Source organism: Marmota marmota, unplaced genomic scaffold (genome assembly GCF_001458135.2).
Source record: "Marmota marmota marmota unplaced genomic scaffold, marMar, whole genome shotgun sequence".
In the NCBI taxonomy this organism is placed as follows: domain Eukaryota; kingdom Metazoa; phylum Chordata; class Mammalia; order Rodentia; family Sciuridae; genus Marmota; species Marmota marmota.
The window spans coordinates 25,990-45,836 of NW_025999869.1; the positions used below are offsets into that span (position 1 = coordinate 25,990).

The 19,847-nt window shown below is 45.8% G+C and overlaps 1 protein-coding gene across 2 annotated transcripts in view; it reads left to right on the plus strand.

Moving 5' to 3' along the window:
- Positions 1-2,209: 2,209 nt before the first annotated feature.
- LOC107148010 (butyrophilin subfamily 1 member A1-like) overlaps positions 2,210-19,847 on the plus strand; it is a 59,029-nt gene continuing 41,391 nt past the window's right edge. For both annotated transcript variants that reach the window (XM_015492591.2, XM_048814956.1), the window contains exon 1: positions 2,210-2,558. In XM_015492591.2, the coding sequence (XP_015348077.2) occupies positions 2,225-2,558 (334 nt within the window). In that variant the 5' untranslated portion in view covers positions 2,210-2,224. The remainder of the gene's footprint in view (positions 2,559-19,847) is intronic.

Consider the following 19,847-nt stretch of genomic DNA (forward strand, 5'->3'; position numbering starts at 1 on the left):
AATTCCAGCCCAATGTGACATGTGCCAAGAGTTTCACATATGGCTAGGTGTCTCCCCAAGCTCTTGTTGATCCAGAAACAGTTTGGCAGTTCAGTGACCCCTGCACTGTGAGCCTCCTAAACTATGTGATGACCATGTCCTGGCCCCGTCAATGCTGCTCTTACAGGGTGGCGTAGCTAGTCCTCTTCTTGGGGTGCTAAATGACCATGGCACAGCCCAGGTTCCATGCAGACTCAAGTTAACTATGTCATAGAAGTGTCCCCTACAGTAACAGGCAAGGCGTGTCCCGCACCTATCCCCATGTACCTTGCCCAGGTCAGAGGCCTCTGCCTTTTATGGATTAACTATCATGGTGTCCAGGTGACAGTCACGTAGGAAGCTGAGCAGCCTGGGGAGTTCACAGGAGATGTGGCTTTGGGCACATGGCAATTTCTTGGGAAATGGATGGGGGACTTCCTGGCTCAGGAAGGGACCTCAGTCCCAAGGCAGGGTGCTCAGTCAGCATGACCATTTCAGGGACTTTCAGGGGGTGCTGTGCCTTGTGCTGCTTCTCAGGCCTCTGAGCTCTGTGTGCAGCCTGTGGAGCGCTTGGTGCTGTTCTCCTCCCTGCACTGGCTGTTTCCTTCCTAGGCCTCGGCACAACCTGCAGACTGGGGTCCCCACTCCTGGATCAAGCGTCTCTCCAGGTCTGTAAGGCAGGCTTTGCAGGTGTGGAATCCAGGCCTCCTGTCCTTCGCTCTCGTTAGATGCTTCCAAGAACACCTTAATGCCACCAAGACGGCCTCACCTTGCTCACTAAGAAGAAAAGACATCAGCTATTTAGAAAGAAGAAATTTCATGTTAATAACAGGAGCTTCCCCCCATGTTTACAAGAAAGGGTTCATGTTTTAAAAATGGAGGCTGAAAGTTGTGAGTTGGCACTTGATGTGCAAGGGGGTTATCTGCACACCAAAGGCTATAAAGAAAAATATGATACTTACATAAAATCATATAACAGGGAAATAATTAAAAATGAAATATCCAACAATCTCAAAACTTCTCTTTAATGCCATAGAAAAGTATTCAGAGAGCAATGAGCCTCTCAGACCACAGACCAGTTTCACTGACTGTAACACAATTAATTCTCTGACACTAGAGCAATTCAGAAAGAAGCCTGTCCACTGATTTAGTCCAGCCAACGTGGTGCAATAATCTCACATTCTCCAACAGGAAGGCCCCTTGTCCTAAGTCAGGGTGTGTGACAGCACCACGTCCCACATCTTGTTCATCTCAAGTTCCTTGGCCAGCGGCTGTCCCCTGTGCTTGCTGACTACAGAGTTGCTCCTAACTCCCTGACAATCAAGGACCAGGCTGAAAAGTGACAGAGACAAGGGTGCAGCGTCCCTCCCTGCCCACACCGCAAGGCCCCCCTCCAGGTCCCCATGCTGTCAAAGTCCAGGAGGCTGAGGCAGTTTTTTAAAAAAAATCACACCTGCCAAAAGAGAAAGAGAAAGGGTTTACATTTCCAGAATTCTTCAAGCGATGCTCTGAGGAAAGGGAGGGAGGAAAGGGCACTTTTGATTTTGCCACCAGGCAGATCAAACATTGTCTGAATCCTTGCATTTACATTTATCTTTTCACTTTTCATAATTCCTAACCTTAGATATAAGCTGTGGCAATGTCTTAGACTGTTTTTGTAAAGATGCTCTCATGCCTGTTTTCTAAAATGCAATAACATTGTATGTAGTGTTCCCTTTATTCGTCACACAGAATCGTGGCATTTAGTTGTTTCACAGCACACATCGTTGTATGTACTATGTATCATATATTGAGTAATCCAAGGTTTAAACAGAGACCTTCAGATTGCTGGTGCTAGAACACTCTCTGAGCCTGGCTCATGACAATTCCCCATGCACTCATTGACTCAGTTTATGCCAATGTAAAATGAGGACCACACCCTGTAACTTTGCAGGTTCTGTTAGACCGAAATTGATGCACATGGATTTGAATTCAGTTCTTAGCCCCTGGGAAAGCACACCTGAAGGACCAGGTCTTTGCACCCACCCTCACATCCCGTGTTACCTCCTGAACTCACCTTGGCTTCCAGCGTCCCCTGCTCACTAGCTGGCCATGGCTCAGTGTGTCCATGAGCTGATCTGCTGCTCTCATCACACAGTCGCAGCCCGGCCTGCCAGCCCTTGGCCATGATGCTTTATCTTCCTGATCTCCAGGACAATTCCAAGTGATGGGACCTCGGTCACCAGTCATCGCCGTAGTGGGAACAGGGGCCGAGTTCCCCTGCCGCCTCAGCCCCTCCACGGATGCCCAGCACATGGAAGTCAGGTGGTTCCATGGCAACCACTCGGGCCTCGTGCACTACTACAGGGACTCCAAGGACTACCTGGAGCAGCAGCGGCCAGAGTACCATGGGAGGACGGAGCTCCTGAGGGAGAACATCACCAGAGGGCAGATGGCCCTGAGGATCCACCCCATCCACCCTGCAGATGAAGGGGACTACAGGTGTTTATTTGTAAGCTCCACCTACCACAATGAAGCACGGTTCCATGTGGAGGTCACAGGTGAGCCTGTCAAACAGAAGCTCTGATTCAGTTTTTATTGATATTCTGTTTTATCAAGAGCCATATTGATGCCATCGTGTATGGACAGAGTTGGGCTAAGCTACACAAATGCTAGATATGATGCCAAGAAAGGTAGAGATGTGAGGCTCTATTTTTGTCTTTCTTACGTTTTAATAGGAATCTATTTGCATCTCCACATGGTCAACATAATTCCAGGGAGGGAAGTGGAGGGATTATAGTGTGCCTCGTTTCTGATGGGTCCCAGAAGCCCACAGCCTGGGCTTTCAAACCCCACAAGGAGCCAGACAGAGGGAGAGAGACTCCACAACCCACCATCAGGCCTGAGTTCAGTGCACCTCACTTCCATGCACATCCAGCATGATCCTGGGTGGTCTAATGTGGTGTTTCCCACCCTTGCCTTCTGGTTTACTTGGGTCCTGCGTAAGTTCATGCCCTTCTGTATTGCTCCTGGTCAGATATGAACCCCAGGAAAGTATCTGTCCTGCCAGGTGAAGGAGGAAGGAAGGGTCCAGCTTCAGTGAGAGGCTGAGCCTGCATTAGCCCCCTTCACACACATCTTAAAGCCTCAGAAAGAGTTTTTGTATCTCCCTCCTCTCAGGGGGCCCCATGAGAAACCAGCCGCCACCATCAGAGGGCGTTGAGCATACTGAGCTTCTGAAGGCCAGGGCAGGTTGGACCTGCTCATCTCCTGTATCAAACAGGGGGCAGCCCCGATGCTCCACTCCCATGGCTTCCCCAAGTCAGGGCAAGTGCAACTGAGCTTTCCACTCAAGCATAAAGAGCAGGTAGAATGCTGAAGGAAAACGAGGTGGAACTCATGTCAGCCTCCCCTAGAGCACTGTTGGCATGGAGCACTAGCTATAGCAATGAGTTCCACTGGGCTCCTTATCATGCTCTGGGTCCCCACTGTGCCCAAAGTGGGTTACTGACTTCCTTGTGTTCTCTGCGGGTGGAATGCTTGGTATTTCAGTAGCTATAGAGTTTAGGATGCAACTTTCACAGCACGCACATGGTGAAGCCAGAATTCATGAAGGGCCAGGCCTTCCCAAATTATCACAGGCCTTCAGGGCCATCACGGTATAAATACTGGAATAGTAAGTGACAAAATATGTTACTAAACATGAGATGCTTCTCCAAAGAAAGGCTTCTCTGCTGCCTACTTGAGGCAGCGTCTCTTGGCACACCTCCAGGCAGGCTGTAGTTTCCATCATGTCCTGGTGATGACAGTGGGAACCATCACTCTGAGAACCTGCTATTCTCTTTACTTAAGCCAGGAAAATGAAATAGCCTGTTTCTTCACCTCCTCCCTGTCTAGACCAGGTGTCCTGGGTTGAGCCTCTGGGTCACACCCACTGGACTCCACACAATGCAGCGTGGTGGTGGCTGCTGCGCCAGGTTAGGAGGCCTCACCAGAGCCCAGCTCCTGGTGAACCGCAGGTCCTTGGATTGAGCCTGTGGCCCTCTTCTCCAGAAGGCCTCAGTGTCCTGTGGTGGTCTAGGTTGTGTGGTTTCTGGGCCCACATGTCTTCACCTGCTCCTCCCTCCTAGAGGAGTGAAGTTTGGTTCAAGGTCAGAAATCAGTGCCTGCTGGAAATGTCATCCATTTGGGCAGCCCCAGTGTACTGTGTGTCTTAGAGAAAAGGTTCTCCCACACCTTGGGTTTAGATAGACCCCACGCGGTCCCCCATCTTTAACCATCAGTGGTGCTGCAGGTGCAAATCTTTGCAGAACCCCAGCCTTCGGTGAATTCTGAAGCTGAGTTCTTAAAGCCAAGGCTCATCCCTGTCCCACTCCCCAGCCAGCTTCACAGGAGCACAGATCCATGGACTAACATGTTGTGGGAGCCGCAGGCAGGTGTTGAAATTCTCCTCTAGGAGAGAGGAAATACCACTTAAAGCCTTGGTGTCAAGTCATATCCTCAGTCTCTTTGCACTAGCAAAAACCATGGGTTTCCCCCAAGGATGGTCTCAAAGTTAATATCTCAGATTCTCAAAATATGTAACACAGGGGACAGTGGCCTGAATCAGAGAACCACCTTACTCTCTTATCCCCAGGAAATCTGGCACCTTGACGCCATGTTTCTATAAAGTCCTGCTAACTGAGCTCTGTATTTTTAGAATATACTAAACACAAGCCCATCTTTATTGAACTCATGAGGACACAGCCAGTGATGAGACACAGAGGGACATGTTTTCAAGTGAAAGGGCCAGGAGGGACAAGTGGAAAGTACCCTCTGTTTCCTTCACTGAGCAGCCCTGTATGCTGAACTGTATGTTCTTATTATAGAGCCCCAGCTACTCCCTGGCTTCTCCAGCCCCTGCGCTGAGAGTGTCACCCATGTCCTAGGGAAAGGGAGCTGCTGTCCCGAGAGCTGAAGCCACTGGCTCTGCTGTGCTGCTCCATGTCAGCACAGGAAATGGGGCCGCTGGGCCGAGCAGGCGTTCCCCACTGCTTCTCAAAGCCCTCAGCTTCTGAAATGACCCTTTCCTGTTCAGACACTGAGGTCCCTGCTGTGCAGGACACCATGGGCTTGAACATTCAATCTTCACTCCAGATGCTTGTTTAGGGCCCAATTAGCAAGGCCTCAGGAGGTGACAAGAGAGGGTCATCAATAGACTCTCAGGGCTTCCATTAACAAATCACCACAAATGAGTTTGCTTGAAACAACAGAAGTTGTTTATTTATCTAGATTTATTTACATTTCTGGAGGCCTTCAGTTCAAATAGAGGAGTTGGAGAGCCAGGCCCCAAGGCCCCTGGGGAGAGCTTCCCTCTCTGATCCAGCTTTTGGCAACCCAGCTGTCCCTGGGCTTGTAGCTTCACCATCCGGTCTCAAACTCCACATCTGCTTGGCTAATGTCCCTGTGTCCCTAGGTCTAACTTTTTCTCTTGTTAAAAAGTTGCCAGTCATATGGGATCAGGACCCACCCTAATCCAACTCAACCTAGTCTTTACCAATTATCTGAAAAGATCGTGTTACCAAAGAATGTCACATTCACAGGTATGAGGGTGAGGACTTGACCATGTCTTTATAGGAAACCGAACTCAACCCACAATGGGCGGGTTGACCCCCAGTACATTTGTTTGTATCTTATCATTTCTGTTAGCTAAGATTGAGATTATTCACTAACCTGCAAACGAGTGTCCTATAGCAGAGCTTCCTACCTCAAGTGCAGGGGTGTTGGGCACAGGTCTGCCGCAGCAGCTCACCTGTGAGGTTCCACAGTCCACGTTGACCTTGCACCCACCATGGCATGGACTCCTTCTTCACTACCAGGGATGATTACCAGTCTCCCTGCACTGCAGCCCCAGGAAAGAGGAAGGGGCAGGAGGCAGGGGCACTTCTCCTTAGAAACAGAGTCCACAGCACGTGCAATTGCCACTCAGCCCCTGTGGGAAGCTCCAGGCCACTCCTAGCTCCAAAGGGGCTGGGGCATGTGGTCTCCTGGGTGGCCACTGCCACAGGTAGGCTTACCTTGCCCAGGTCTGCGTGGTCCAGAGTGGCGGCTGCTGGGTGCAAACTGCTTTTCACATTTAAACCTAATTGACACTAAGTGACAGGCAAGTCCGTGCCGCAGTTCAGCCAGGCACGTAGTGCTCCGCAGCCTGTGCAGCAAGGGATGGCCAATCTGACGGAGGGCCCCGACCATATCCAGGAACATAGTGGTGAGCTCCTCTGAGAAGGGCCAGGATGAAGGCCTGGAGGCCAGATGTGGGACTCCTGCTGGGTCCTCATCACCACCAAGGGCAGCTGCACAGGCTGCTCCTGGATTGATAATGAGTTTGGTGTCCAGTTTTCCAAATAACCAGATAAAATGATTAGTATGGCTTCAAAGGGTGGAGAGGAAAAATAAAAAGGACGATAGGGACTCGTATGTTAAATGTTGACATGGGTGATTTACTTTATTCCCCCTAAAGTCCTTTGTGGCCAGTATTTATTTATGGATTGATTGATTAGTTTTAGTCCCACTCCCAGTTTACAAAGATGACCAGCAGACATAAGTTCACACCACTTGAAGTGGCTCAGAACTTGAAGAAGCTGTGTCTGCCTCTCTTCACTTTCCAGGCTCGGGGTCAACCCCTCATATTCATGTTGAAACTGACGATGCCGACGGCCTGAAGCTGACCTGCACATCCATGGGGTGGTATCCAGAGCCCGAGGTACACTGGGAGGACTCTCTGGAGCAGCACCTGACCCCAGCCTCAGAAACCAAGACGACAGATGGAGACGGCTTGTTTGAAGTGCAAACCTCCATCATGGTGGACAAGAGCTTGAGTGCAAATGTGTCCTGCTTCATAAGGAACCCTGTCCTCAGCTCTCAGAAGGGAGTGTGTGTCTCCTTAGCAGGTCAGTGCCCTCCTCATCATATTCTTGAGATCTGGCCATTGAGAGAGAGGGTGTGGCTAGCAAAGGCCCGCCACAGACAACCCAGAAGGATGCAGCCATTCACCAGTTTGCAACTCCTCCTACCCAGAGAGCTAGGAAAACATGTCTTCTGTCCTGTTTTATAATTCTCTCCATGGCAAAGAAATGCCATTAGTTTATTTTACAAGAATATGAATGCCTGCATGTGTGAAGGCATTCAGAGAGTAAGGGAGCATTGTAGGATACTGCCAGTTCTCTCCTCTGACCATCCAGCCCACTGCCCAGGGAAACCACTGCCAACAAGTGCAGTGCAGTTGACATTGATGAATTGAGGGGATCCTCTCAGTGTCGCTTTCCAGCTTTGCAGATTGAGACTGACCTTCCTGTTCCCAGTGCCCAGGTGTTAGGGAGCAGGAATGAGAGGGTCTCCCCATAGAGTGTTATGAGGTTAGCTGATGCAGTCATGCCACTGGCACAGAAAGACCCCACAGGCTCTACACCCTCCCACAGTGACTGTGCAGGCATGAAGTCTGCCCAGATGGTTCAGTGCACAGTCCTTTAATAGGAAATGTCTGGATTTCAGGTCTGCAAGTCTGCAGAAGATGCTCCTGACACCCCATCTGCTTTGGCTCCTGCAGGGTCACCTTTTGCTACCTCCTCTCTGCCCACCTGCAGGTCCACAGCAGGGCTCTGGACATTCACCCTCCTGTTCCCTCCTCCTCCCTGTACCCAGCTGGATGCCACACCTGCATGTACAGACATTAGCATCGTCCCCTCTGGGAAGCCATGCCTGAGGCATTTGTACCAAGTTTCCCACTCAGTGTGCGTGACTTTGGTCATGCACGTCATCGTGGGAGGGTAAGCCCCTGAAGACACTGGGCTTATTTCATATTCCTCCTCCTTATTCCTCTTTCATATTCCTCCTTCTTAGAACAGTACTAAGGAAGGACTTTGGGTCAACACTCTTTTATGCCTTAGTCTGGGAAGTCACATTTGTTTGAAAAGTTGGAATCATAAAGAAGACAAGCACTAATGTCAGAGAAGTAAATTACTTTTTTAAAAAAGTATTAATCTTAATAACATAAGCTCAGAGGAGAGCAAAGGGATGGAGCCTCCTTCTCAGAACTATACAGTGGAGAAAGGAATAGACATTTAACAGGAAATGATGAGCTGGGATTACAGCTGCAAAAATTATAGTAATACAGAGTTTTTGAAAATCAAAATGTAGAAGATAAAACAGAAAAAGAATATAGTTCTTCATATTTATGTTGGAAGCAATTACTATATAAGTAATAATTTCCCAATTGATTAATTTATAAGCCTTTTGCTAAGATTTTTGGATCAAAGTAATCCATCAACAATAGTGTCCTAAGGCCTGTTTTGAACCAATCTTATTAAGTAAAAGGTGTTGGCAGTAAAGGTCCCCTATGTAAGGTACGATAGGTGACATCAATATGCACATGCATTGTGAAGTATTGCCTTAATCAAGCTAATTAACATTCATCAACTCACATATTTATTACATTTGGTGTGTAGTTAGTGATGTACTCTCTTACAGAATTCCAAGTATACAGGGCTTTATAGTTAAATATAGTCCTTCAATGAGTGGCCTTGATGCTTCTCTTGAACCAACCCATTGTTAAAATATTTGCCCAATAGTCACTTTGAACTGCTGGCCATGGCCATTCCAGAAGAGGCCCTGAGGGGAAGTAGAATTCTGTTTCTAGAACCTTGAACAGGAAACCTATTTGCCAAAACATCACAACCCCTCCCTGATCCTAGAGAAGCTCCCAGGACTCCTCTGCACTGTTACTAGGATCACAAATACATATATGTAAAAGTTAATTGCATAGAGAGGCCTCGTGACAAAGTCCCTTAGGAATGACCTAGTAGGGGGGAGAAGTGGACAGAAGGAGAAACGCGGTGCTTTTGAAGATATTATTTATTGAAAAATAATTACAAGTCACAAACACAGAGATGCTAATGTTAGTTAAAGAATAATGGAAAGGTGGTCAATGGGGAAGAAGTCAGAAAGAAGGAATTGGTCTGGGTGTTCTGTTGTCCAGTAGAATGACGATAGATGATGATGAAGTACACCACAGTTTTAAAAAGCTAGCAGAAAGGTTTTTGTATGTTTTTCACCAAGAAGAAATACTATTTGAAGAGAAATGAATTTGAACACTAAACACTGCATATGTGTATCAAAACTTCATATGGCACCCCATAGATATGTAGAATTTTGTGATGATTTTAAGAAATGTTCTTAGTACATAGGTGGCTGAAGAATTGGTTTTGTATCTTCACTGTGTTTAAAATTTCTTACAATTTTTAGTATAAATCCTCTGTGTCTCCATACCTCTGGAGTCGCAGGCCAGCAGGAGTCTCTTCAGGGTCCCTGTTTCCTCGGATTACCAGGAGAGGGGCCCGGAGTGGGAAACTGGGCCCTTCCTGACAGTGTCCCCAGAAGGACACATGGTCCAGGGACCCTGAGAGAGTGTCCTGTTTTGCAGAGGGCTTGTTCCCCAGCTCCTGCACCTGGATGGTGGTGCTGGCCATGCTCGTCTCTGTCCTGGTCCTCGCTGCAGCCATCTGTGCTGTGTTCCTGCTTGCCAGGAAAGACAAAGGTGAGTGGGGACAGACCGAAGGACTGCTGTGCAAGAAAGTCAGGAGTGGATGAGGGGCAGTCTTCAGAATTAAAACTGAGAAAGAATAACCTGAACAGGAAACAGAATTCACCTTCACCTTCTGGCCTGCGTCTTTCTCAGATGACAGGTTTCCTGGTTGAGGCAGCCACCTCGTCATGAGAAGTATGTGTGTGTCTATGGGATTGTTTTCAGATCCGTCACTTAAATAGTTGCATTCAAAAACTAGAACCTCCTATGGATGTATGTGTCTGTCTGTTTGTCTATTTATCTGTCTCTCCATCCAAAGATGGCCAAAGGCTGTGGTGTTTTCTCTTAGCAGAACCCCTTAGTCAGCTTTAGGGCATCTTCTCCTGTCCTCAGAGTGCCAGTGTTTTCTAACTTTGAAAGGTGCATGCTGGATCAGGCTCGGGTGACTCCTCTAGGAACAGTCACAGGATTTTGACAGATTTAAACTACACTCAGGCCAGGGCTGCATGCGCCTGTCTACCTTTTCCCAGTCTCCAAAGAAAGCATCTCCTGAGAGAATTCAATTCCATGCCCCGATTCTCACTCCAGGTGGGCAGTGCTGGAATTGAAGCCAACTGTTGGAAACCTGGGTAGCCCAGGGAACTGTGCAGGATGGGAACCAACTGCTCATCTGTGGGCAGTGAAGGGAAAACGCTTCTCAGAAAGAATCACTCCCAGGAGGGCTGGAAGAAGAGCTGAGGCCTTGCCTTCCAGCATGTCCCCCAGTTTGTTGGAAGGTTTCCCTCCATCAGCATCAATGCCAGTGCTGTCCAGGCTCTGACCAGCCCTCCTGTAGGACCAGGATGTGGCTGCCTTAGACCCCTCTGTTGACAGATGCTCACCCCATTGCAGTATCCTGAGAGCCAGCTGCACGATTTACTTCCCCTATTCCTGCAAAGGGAGTACTCATACAGGGTGGACAGAAACCAGGGTGGGAAGAGATGCCTGCCCTGTGCACGTGCTGCTCTTGGGCCTCCAGTCCCTGCAACGGACATTTGACAGAGCCCTGCCCAGAGTGTCACATGGCTTGTCCCAAAACATGATGTTACTAATGTTGTGCAACTTTAGAAGACAGGTTTCTTTTTAATATGGAGAGATGTTTGAAGGAACCAAAAATAATATTTGGAAGCCAGAAAAGAATCCAATAGAAAAATATAAGAAGAATGTTGGTTATTGATCAAATAATTTGACAACATGTCTGATAATTTGGAAAATTTTTCAAAATGTACTACTTCAATGTCACCAGTCATCATTTATTCAAAATATCTCATTCAAATTACGATCTTCACTGTTTCCCTTTTGTATCATTTTAATTCGATAATTATATCAGCTTGAACTACAGAAAAATATCAAATAGTGTGTGTGAGTGTGTGTATGTGTCCAATTGTTAGGAGCATATATCCAAAACAATTGCTTAACTACCCTGAATAAGCTGTTTTCTTAAGATACATTGTTTTGGGTCCACATATGCACTCTTTCAGCTCAAACAACATTATCCCAAAGTGTGTGGAATAGGCTTATCACACTGATTTATCATATAAAGGGGGAAAAGGAATATTTACTCTTATTAAGTTGGTTCTACATAAACCAAATTTGAAGAAAGTATAGAAAGTAGTTAAATGTAGAGAGTGTAACTGCATAATATTTGTCTAAATTAAACATTTTTTTTAGAATGAAAGAGATCCCTGTTAGTATTTATACCAAAAATGAAATAAAATGAGGACAGCCTGGGGTTTCTCAAATTGGTTTCCATCACCTCTCTACTTAAGAAGGGTTTCTGGTTTGGGGGGTAGAGTAGCTGGGCACAGGTTTGAGGGAACCCCACAAAGTGTATCTTATTATGTATCCCTTTGATTTGGGAGTCACACACATGCATTACCTATTGAAAACAATCAGAAATAAAACTTAGAAAATAAAAAAGAATGATTTGAGCCAGGTGTGGTGGTGCACACCTGTGGTCCTAGCTTGGCAGGCTAAGGAGGGAGAATGGCTTGACCAACCTGGCAACACAGTGAGACCCTCAAGTCAAAAATGACTGATTTATCAAGGAATGTCTATATTCATGCTGAAATGTGGGCGTTTATCTGTTAGCGTGCATTAATTGGGAAGCGTCCATGTGTCAAGGTGTCTGGAGAAGTCAAGGGCACAGGCAACACAGGTGTGACTCTAGTTCCCATGGGGAAAGTAACGTTTCCCACTTTCTAAATTTCCTGGTGCCTGGCGTGAGGTCCAGTCCAGGGATGCTGCAGTGGTTGGGACCTGGTCTGGTTACCACCAGGGCCCATTGTGTTCTGCTTGGTCCCCAGGGTTGTACAACAGAAAGGCGGTCAGACTTCTTAACTGAGCTAATGGGAGGACCTTAGGTCACTGAGAGTGTGAGGTGGTTCTCACGCCACCCATTGCTAGTTCCCTTGAGAAGTTTGCTAAAGAGGGAGCGGGTCTGGGTCCTCCTCCTCCTTCTGTGTCCTGCACATTGCTAATGGGATTTAAAATGCTGCAATCTTGGTGAAAAGCAGCCTGGCATTTTCTCAAAAAGCTGTGCACAGAATTATCCTAGGACCAAGCACCCCCCTCAGGTGTGTGCCCACAGAGTCAACAACAGGGGTCACCTGCCCTTGAGCGTCCATTGTGGCATTACTCACAAGAGCCACAGGCATCAACATCCCAGGCATCCACGGTCATATGAATGGATGAACAAATATGGCATAGATTCAGACACAAAAAACAAGTTCTGTTCTATTCTCTAATAGAGATAAACTTTCAAAATACTACATAGAAAAATAAGCCAAACATAAACAGACAAACAGTGTGTGACTTATTAATATGCAACGTTGTCAGATGTGAGTTCCCAGAAGGAAGAAGTGGATTAGGGAACAGCTGGAGCTGGGGTGGAGGCATGGGATCCTCTGCCTAATGCTTAGGTTCCATTTGGTGTGAAGCAGAGCCTGGAAGCAGAGGTGAGGAAGGCACAGCTGTGGAACAGAGCTGTTGCCACTGGGCCACTCACTTCACAATGGTTAAAGCACTAAAGAGTCTGCACCAGAGCAGGCAAAGTTGTTTTCCTCATAACATTGGGCTTGGAGGATAAAGTCCTGAACTCCACTCCTGGATTAAAGCGTTGCTTCTTTTTTTTTCTGTTGCCCTTTTTTTTTTTTTTTCCTGCACCCTGCTCTCTATACTTGGGGAAGACAGGAATGTGGACATTTCTGGGCTCCTTCAACTACAGATAGGAACTCTGTGGGGACCTGATATCTAACTGGATCTTCAGAACTCTTGTGAGCTGAAAGGCAGCTCCCACAGGCCCCAGTGAGTCTTACCAATCAATCCATCTTTTTTTTCTTTTCTTAGGTCTACTCAAGACAAAGCACGGTGAGTTGGCTTACTTTTAACTCACAGAACCTCATCCCCCCATTAGGTCTCTGGAACACATTGTCCAGCATGAGAAGGTGTGGGAAGTGGGAGAGCTCAGAAAGTTCCAAGGAACTCAGGCCATCCGTGTTAGCAGCAGATCAGGGGAAAGCGTAGGTGAGGACGAGCCACCTGCCCTGCTTAACATGCCTGTGTGCACACTTCCAGCAACATCTCCAAGGGGCAGCTGTGCTTTGGCAGTTCCAGAGAACCCAGGCAGAATCACCATACCACACTGCCTAGCAAGTCTTCTATGAGGACCCCGTAGAGCACAGGGTCTCCAACTTGGGGGTGCCACAAGTTCAGCTATTAAAAGTGCAGAGAGCTGAGCCCTATGCCAACTTCTGGTTCAGCAGGTCCAGGCTGGTCCTAAAAATGAGGACTCTACAAGCTAATGTGTGACGCTGACACTGCAGGGCCAGGGACCACACTGATGGTTTAGGAAGATATTGAGAAGCATTTAAACATCAGAGTGTAAAGTCCATGTATTAAAACTCGATGTAGGAGAATAGTCCAAGGTTGAACACAGGAGGAATGGGTCAAATCCAGCAAGAAGACAAGCAGTTACCAAGTGTGTCCACACCTGGATCTTACCTACCTGTGGGCCTTACAAGTAGAGAAGAAGATGTAAGAATGAGAAATAGACTGAGATTTACTTCTGAGAGGAAGACAATTTATTCTGCTTTGATTTTAAAATCAAAAGAGCCATTTTGGAAACTCCATTTTCACTCACTTGGTCTATTTGGACCAGGTAAGTGCACCTGCTTCATCCCAAGGATTATGATTAAGATGTTACAAGCTGAAGATGAGGACCTTGGGTCCTGCTGCTGTTGCAAAGACGTCCCTGGCAGAGCAGGCTGGCCCTGGGGGAGGCACTAGGCTTACAGGGTAAAGCAGTTCTGAGGGAATTAGAGAGGGGCAGCACTGCCCTGTGTCCTAGTCCAGGGTTCTGGAGGGCAGATGCTGAGCTTGATCAGAAAAGCAGGTCTCCAGGTCTCCAGAGCAGGCAGAGATTCCCGACAGAGTTGAGGTGCAAGTGTGATCTCTGCAGGCCACTTCTCAGGTGAAGAGCCCCTCCAGGTGAGTAAACATGGGTAAGAATCATCGATACCTACCTGAGCTTAGAAACACAATATTGGAGGTAAATCTCCTTTGGGTCTTGACCCTCTACCTCCAACTAGTTAGAGAAATTATTCTTCAAACAGTTTAAAATTATTTAAATAGAAAATGCCTAATGCCTGTGGCAGTGTTTCCCCCAAGGAGCCCCATAACCCAGAGAACTCTCCTGTACCATAACCCATAACTCTCTCCTGTACCACGGTGGGCACCCAGAGAAGGGGTGAGGGAGAGGGTGCTCAGGCAAACCCATGTGACCCATCCCAATCTGACATGGATGGAATCACAAGCCGAGATCATCCGTCCCTGTCAACTGTGACTCTGAGCACAGCCACATCTCTGAGCTCATACACATGGAAAACGTAAATCCCAACTTACACAAGTCATAGACTTTGGTGGCCTGCGGAATAATGAACTGTCAGGATTTTAGACAAGTACCTTTTAACTTGGGCACATATTTGTTTTTAAGATAGGCTCAAGGGACACATGGTGAGTCATTCATAAATTCCTCTCTGCTAAAGTATTTGGCTACAATTTAAAGGCCAGGTGATTTTGAAGGACAGATTTGAGGAAGGAAATATCAATAAATATCAATGGCGAGTTTGAGATTCTTAGTGTCCCTAATGAGCTTGATCAAGCATCCCTTTGCTTTGTTGGATTATTATCTCTGTTATTCCTTCCAGGTTGTAAATATGACTTTGATTCTGAGGAATAAAGAAACTGGTTGTAGAAACTGGGCAGAATGCTAAAGGAAAGGTTGCAGTAAACCCATAAAATCCTAGAAAAGGAGCCAATCTGAAAACAGCCCCATCCACCATCAAGAGCTCTACCAATGCCCACTGTTACCACTTCTTATTTCTTGCTCATTATTTTGCTGGTTTTGTTTGCTAACTCCTTTCCCTGGGTTTGAGAAGAAGGAAGGCTCCCTAATTGTATGTGAAGTGCCTTCTTTGCATTTGCCTCTCTGTGCCTGGAGGATCCTCTCTAACCCTCTGGGATTTAGAATCCTTCCCCATGCCCACACACCAATAACCAAAGAATCATTGCTCTTTATCATCACCAAGTCACACCCTATGAAGTGCTCAAGGACAAAAACATCTTTGCAATGCCCAGGATTTCTTCCAGTTGTGGCCCTGGAGACGGACTGGCTGGTCCGGGGCATCCTGACTCTTTCCACTCTTTCCATACCTACTCCTGCCCAGGGCCTGGAACCCTGTCCCTGTCCCTTAGTGCTCAGGTCTCACAGAAGAACCAGATGAATTCTTTGAGGAATATCTTACAGGGAGCCCCACAGAAAAGAGCAGAAACCTGAGGCAAGGGTGGACACAGGCCACAGGGCAATGGCCCTCCACAGTGCTTTGCAAGTCTCAGAAAACCACCTGGGGATGATGAGGAAACACCGTCTCAGCATCTCTTCTGCATTGTCCTCATTCTTATCTCATATCTGGCTAATCTTTTACAAAGTCATGGCTTGAAAGAATCGAGTCAAGATTGCTTCTCTAGCAAGTCTCCCAGACTTTGATAGCTGTGGACTTATCTTTGTTTATTACTTATCTCATTTCATACAGAACAGCTAATTAAGCAGAAAGGTGAGTACAATTTCTTTACGTTTTGGAGGCAAACATACTGTGGAAAAATGTTTGATATATTAAAGTTATGTTACAATTAATTTAGACATAATAATCATCAATTATTTTAAAGTGTATTTATGTCATTTATCTGCTGAAATTATCATTGATAATATTATGAATTGTAGTCACACAGACATTTTAATTTTAAGATTATCACACCGAAGCATATTCACTGTGAATATCTCAGCTTATTAAATGATTTTATTTTTTTAAGGCCACATAAAGCATAACCCTAATCCTAACCATAACCCTAAACCTGGATGCATATTCTTGGTTGGCCTTTTCTATGATTGTTTCTAGGTGAATACATCAACAACAAAATTCTGATTAATTTTCACCTTGATTTTTCTTGTGATTCAGTTTTCAATTTCTCCCTTAATATTATTTTGCTTTATTATGTTGGAAAATACTAACCAAATGTATCACAGAATCAACTCTGAACTTTTTTAAAGGCTTTTTCCTGATCTTATATAATAAAATTAAAAAAAAGAAAATATCTGAAACTATTGACCCATTTATCCATATTTTAATGATTTTTCTCACAATATATTTTAATTTAATTTTTTTATCTCTTTCAACCTTGTTATTTTTAGCTTTGTTGAGGTATCAGGACAAATAAAGCTTGCATATATTCCAGCTGTACAAGGTGGTGTATACCTATAGAGCTGTAGCTCTCCCTGCTATATAAACATGTCATGGCTAATGTTCTTCTCTGTCTCTCCACATGGTTTTGAGTTAAAGTCCATATTAGTCTAGGTGACTCAGTTCTTTCTTGGTTTCACTGGCATGAGACAGTTTCCATCACTTCACTTTGGGTGTATCTGTCCTTATGGGTGAAGTGACTTTCCTGTGGTTTGTGTACAGCTGCGACTTGTTTCCAATGCCTCCAGCCACTCTGTCTTCTAATGAGAGGATTCAACCCCCTTGCACTCGGGCACTCAATGGCAACAGGGCTTGCTGCTGCCATGGGCCTGTTTTCTTACTGGTTTCTCCCTTTTCTCCTCCTAGCATCTGTGATTAAATGATTTTCTCCCACAGTATCCTAACTCCTCACTGTTGGATTTTTGTGCATCTCTTAAAAGTTTTGCTTTGTGGTCCCTGTGAGGCTTACAGAAAACATAGTTTTAACAAACTATTTTAAGCAAACAGGAACTTAACTGACCACAAAGAAATGAACTGGGCAGAATGAAACTCAACATCTTAACTCCATTAACCAACACACCTCTTGAAAGTATATGTCACAATTTTTATCTTTTTATATTATGTGTCCCTTGACCATTTGCTGTGGCTATGCCCTTGCTTTTAATCTGTGTTTTGGCTTTGTGTTAAGACTATAGATGGATTCCACACGTGGTTACCATGTCTTTACACTGTCAACACAGACCTCCGGGTCCCTGGTCGCACCCCACTTGGCTGACACATGTAGCTGCAGCCCTTCTCCATCAGCCTCTCCATATATCTCAAGTGTGTTGATTTTTCCTGGTGATCTTTCCTTTGGAGTTATCATTTGCTGGGGCCCCTGCAGAGCTATTCCTGTTTGGGAATAGCCACCTCACTGCTTGTGAGGAAAGGTGGGGCCTGGTGCCTCCTACTTCTCCATCTGGCCAATGTCTCTCACTGTCAGCTTTATCCTTTATAATATTTGCCCTCTTGTAGGTCTTTGGACTTGCTTTTTTCCCATCTGGAACTTGTGTGTCCTCGGTCACCTCCAGGTTAGCTCTGCCTTCCCTCTAGGAGAGTGGCAACTCTTTGTTCCCCCTGGGGTGGGACGGAGCCCTCCCCGGGCTCCCATTCTCTTGCTTGTCCTGTCACCTTGCATGTTGGTCTGTACAGGTGACAAGGTGGGGCTACCTCTCCTTCACTGCTAGACCTGGTAGCCTGCTGAGTTTCTGGCCCTTGGCTGATATATAACTAACTGTTGAGTGGAAGAATGAATCTTTTTTTTTGAGGCAGATATTGATTAGTATTTTTTTTAATCTATAGACATATTTAAGGAGAAATGACATATAATCAATCATTTAATGTTTCTCAAAATCATTTTGTGTCTGGCTGATGAATTTCATGGAATGATTTTTAAAATTCATTTTTAAAGTGATTATTGATTTATATATTTTTTATTCATTCTTTTTAGTTATACATGACAGTAGAGTGTATTTTGACATATTACACATACATGGAGAATAACTTCCCATTCTTGTGGTTGTATATGATGTGGAATTTCACTGGTCATGTGTTCATATATGAACATAGGAAAGTGATGACTGTCTAATTCATTCTACTGCCTTTCCAGTCCTCTCTCCCCTCCCTCCCACCCACTAATCATGGCCCTCCTCCCACCCCTGCCTACTGTGAGTCAGCATCTGCATATCAGAGAGAACACTAGGCCTTTGGTTTGGGGGTACTGGCTTTTTTCAATTAGAATGATAGCCTCCAGTTCCATCCATCAAATCAGATAGGATAAGAGAAATATGAAATCCATTCTGTTTATTAATCTCAGGTTTGAATATTCTGTAACACCTAATTTTTCATATAATCTGTTATTCCTGGCAATTAATATTTTATAGTGACTTGGTCATACACTGGTATGAGCAATTTGGTACGTGCATTTGACAAGCTTCCTCTGGGCCACAGAGAGTCCCATCTGAACAGTCAGGTCAGGAGCTGCCTAGGAACGCACCTGCCTATAGGGGACCAGCCAGACTGTACAGGACCTAAGAAGGAAGAAGTGGTGGTTCCAAAGGGAGTCTTTAAATTGTCCATCTTGCCATAAAGGGACATATTGGGACTGGCCAGTGGTTGCAAGGGCACAGAGGATTACCTTTAAGAATCTTAACACAGAGCCAGGCAGATGAATGGGAGAGCAGGGAATGGAAGAGCCAGAAGCTTCCCAGAAGCTCAGGAGACTGGAGCAGGAAGATGTCGAGTTCAAAGCCAGCCTCAGCAAAAGCGAGGCACTAACCAAGTCAGTGAGACCACATCTCTAAATAAAATACAAACTAGGGCTGAAGATGTGTCTCAGTGGTTATGTGCCCCTGATTTCAAGCACCAGTACCCATAAAGAAGAAGAAGAAGTAGGAGGAGGAGGAGGAGGAGGAAGTCATCAATACAGAGATGTCCTCTGCTGAGACAGGGTCCTCCTCTTTCTCTTTTCAAATCTGCACCTGACCTGTCTTCAGTGCTTTTGTGCTGGGTAAACCAGAGGCTTCGAGGAGATGTGAGAAGATGTCCCCTGTGTGCAGAGTGGGAGGCTGCACTTCCTAGACAAATTATGACCCCAGATCTCTACCACTAAAAGGTTCTGGAAGCCTTTCTGAAGGACTTAGAGTGAGAGTGATTCCTGCCTAAAGCAAGTGGGTTGTAGATCTTCCTATAGCCAGCAGCAAATGTGTAAGTGACCGTGTGTTATGTGGCCACATTTGGTCAAATGCTTAACTGCTGTTTTGAGAAAACATGAACTAGGTACTACGAAACAGAGATCATTATTGTGACGCTTCCAAAGAAGCTTCTGAGGATCTGTTTACCCTTGATGTCTGAAATACTCCAAATGTGAGGCAGATGAATGGAAGAGCAGGGAAATTCCAGACACCTTCAACTGTTTATGTAGGAGAATCAGCATAAGGTGGAGACTGAGGTAAGGTCCAGCTTGGAAGACCCCAGGCTTCAGGACGGCTAAAGAGCCAGGACTTTAAAACACTAAGGTGTGCATCTGGAAACACTCTTGCTATTTCTGGAGCTCCCTAAGACATGTTGTTTACGTGGAATGCAAGAGGCATCCTCCTTCTTGATCCACAGAATAAAACAAGCCCTTCTGGAAACCATCCAGAGCTGGCTCTGCCCTGAGTTATTTTATTTGCTCCTGGTCACTTGACAGGTCTTCTCCTCTTTAATACTTTGGTGATGAATTGAGTACCTCAAAGTTAGTTGAGGATGGAGAGTTTGTAACTAATTGTTGCCTGTTTTCTCAGCAGGAGAACCTCACCCGAAACTTAAAGGCATAAAGGGAAAATTTTTAATATTCTGTTCCATATAAATATATTCACAGGTTAAAAAGTGTTTTTCAGTTTGTGTTATGACTTCTTACTCGAGTAATATGAGTT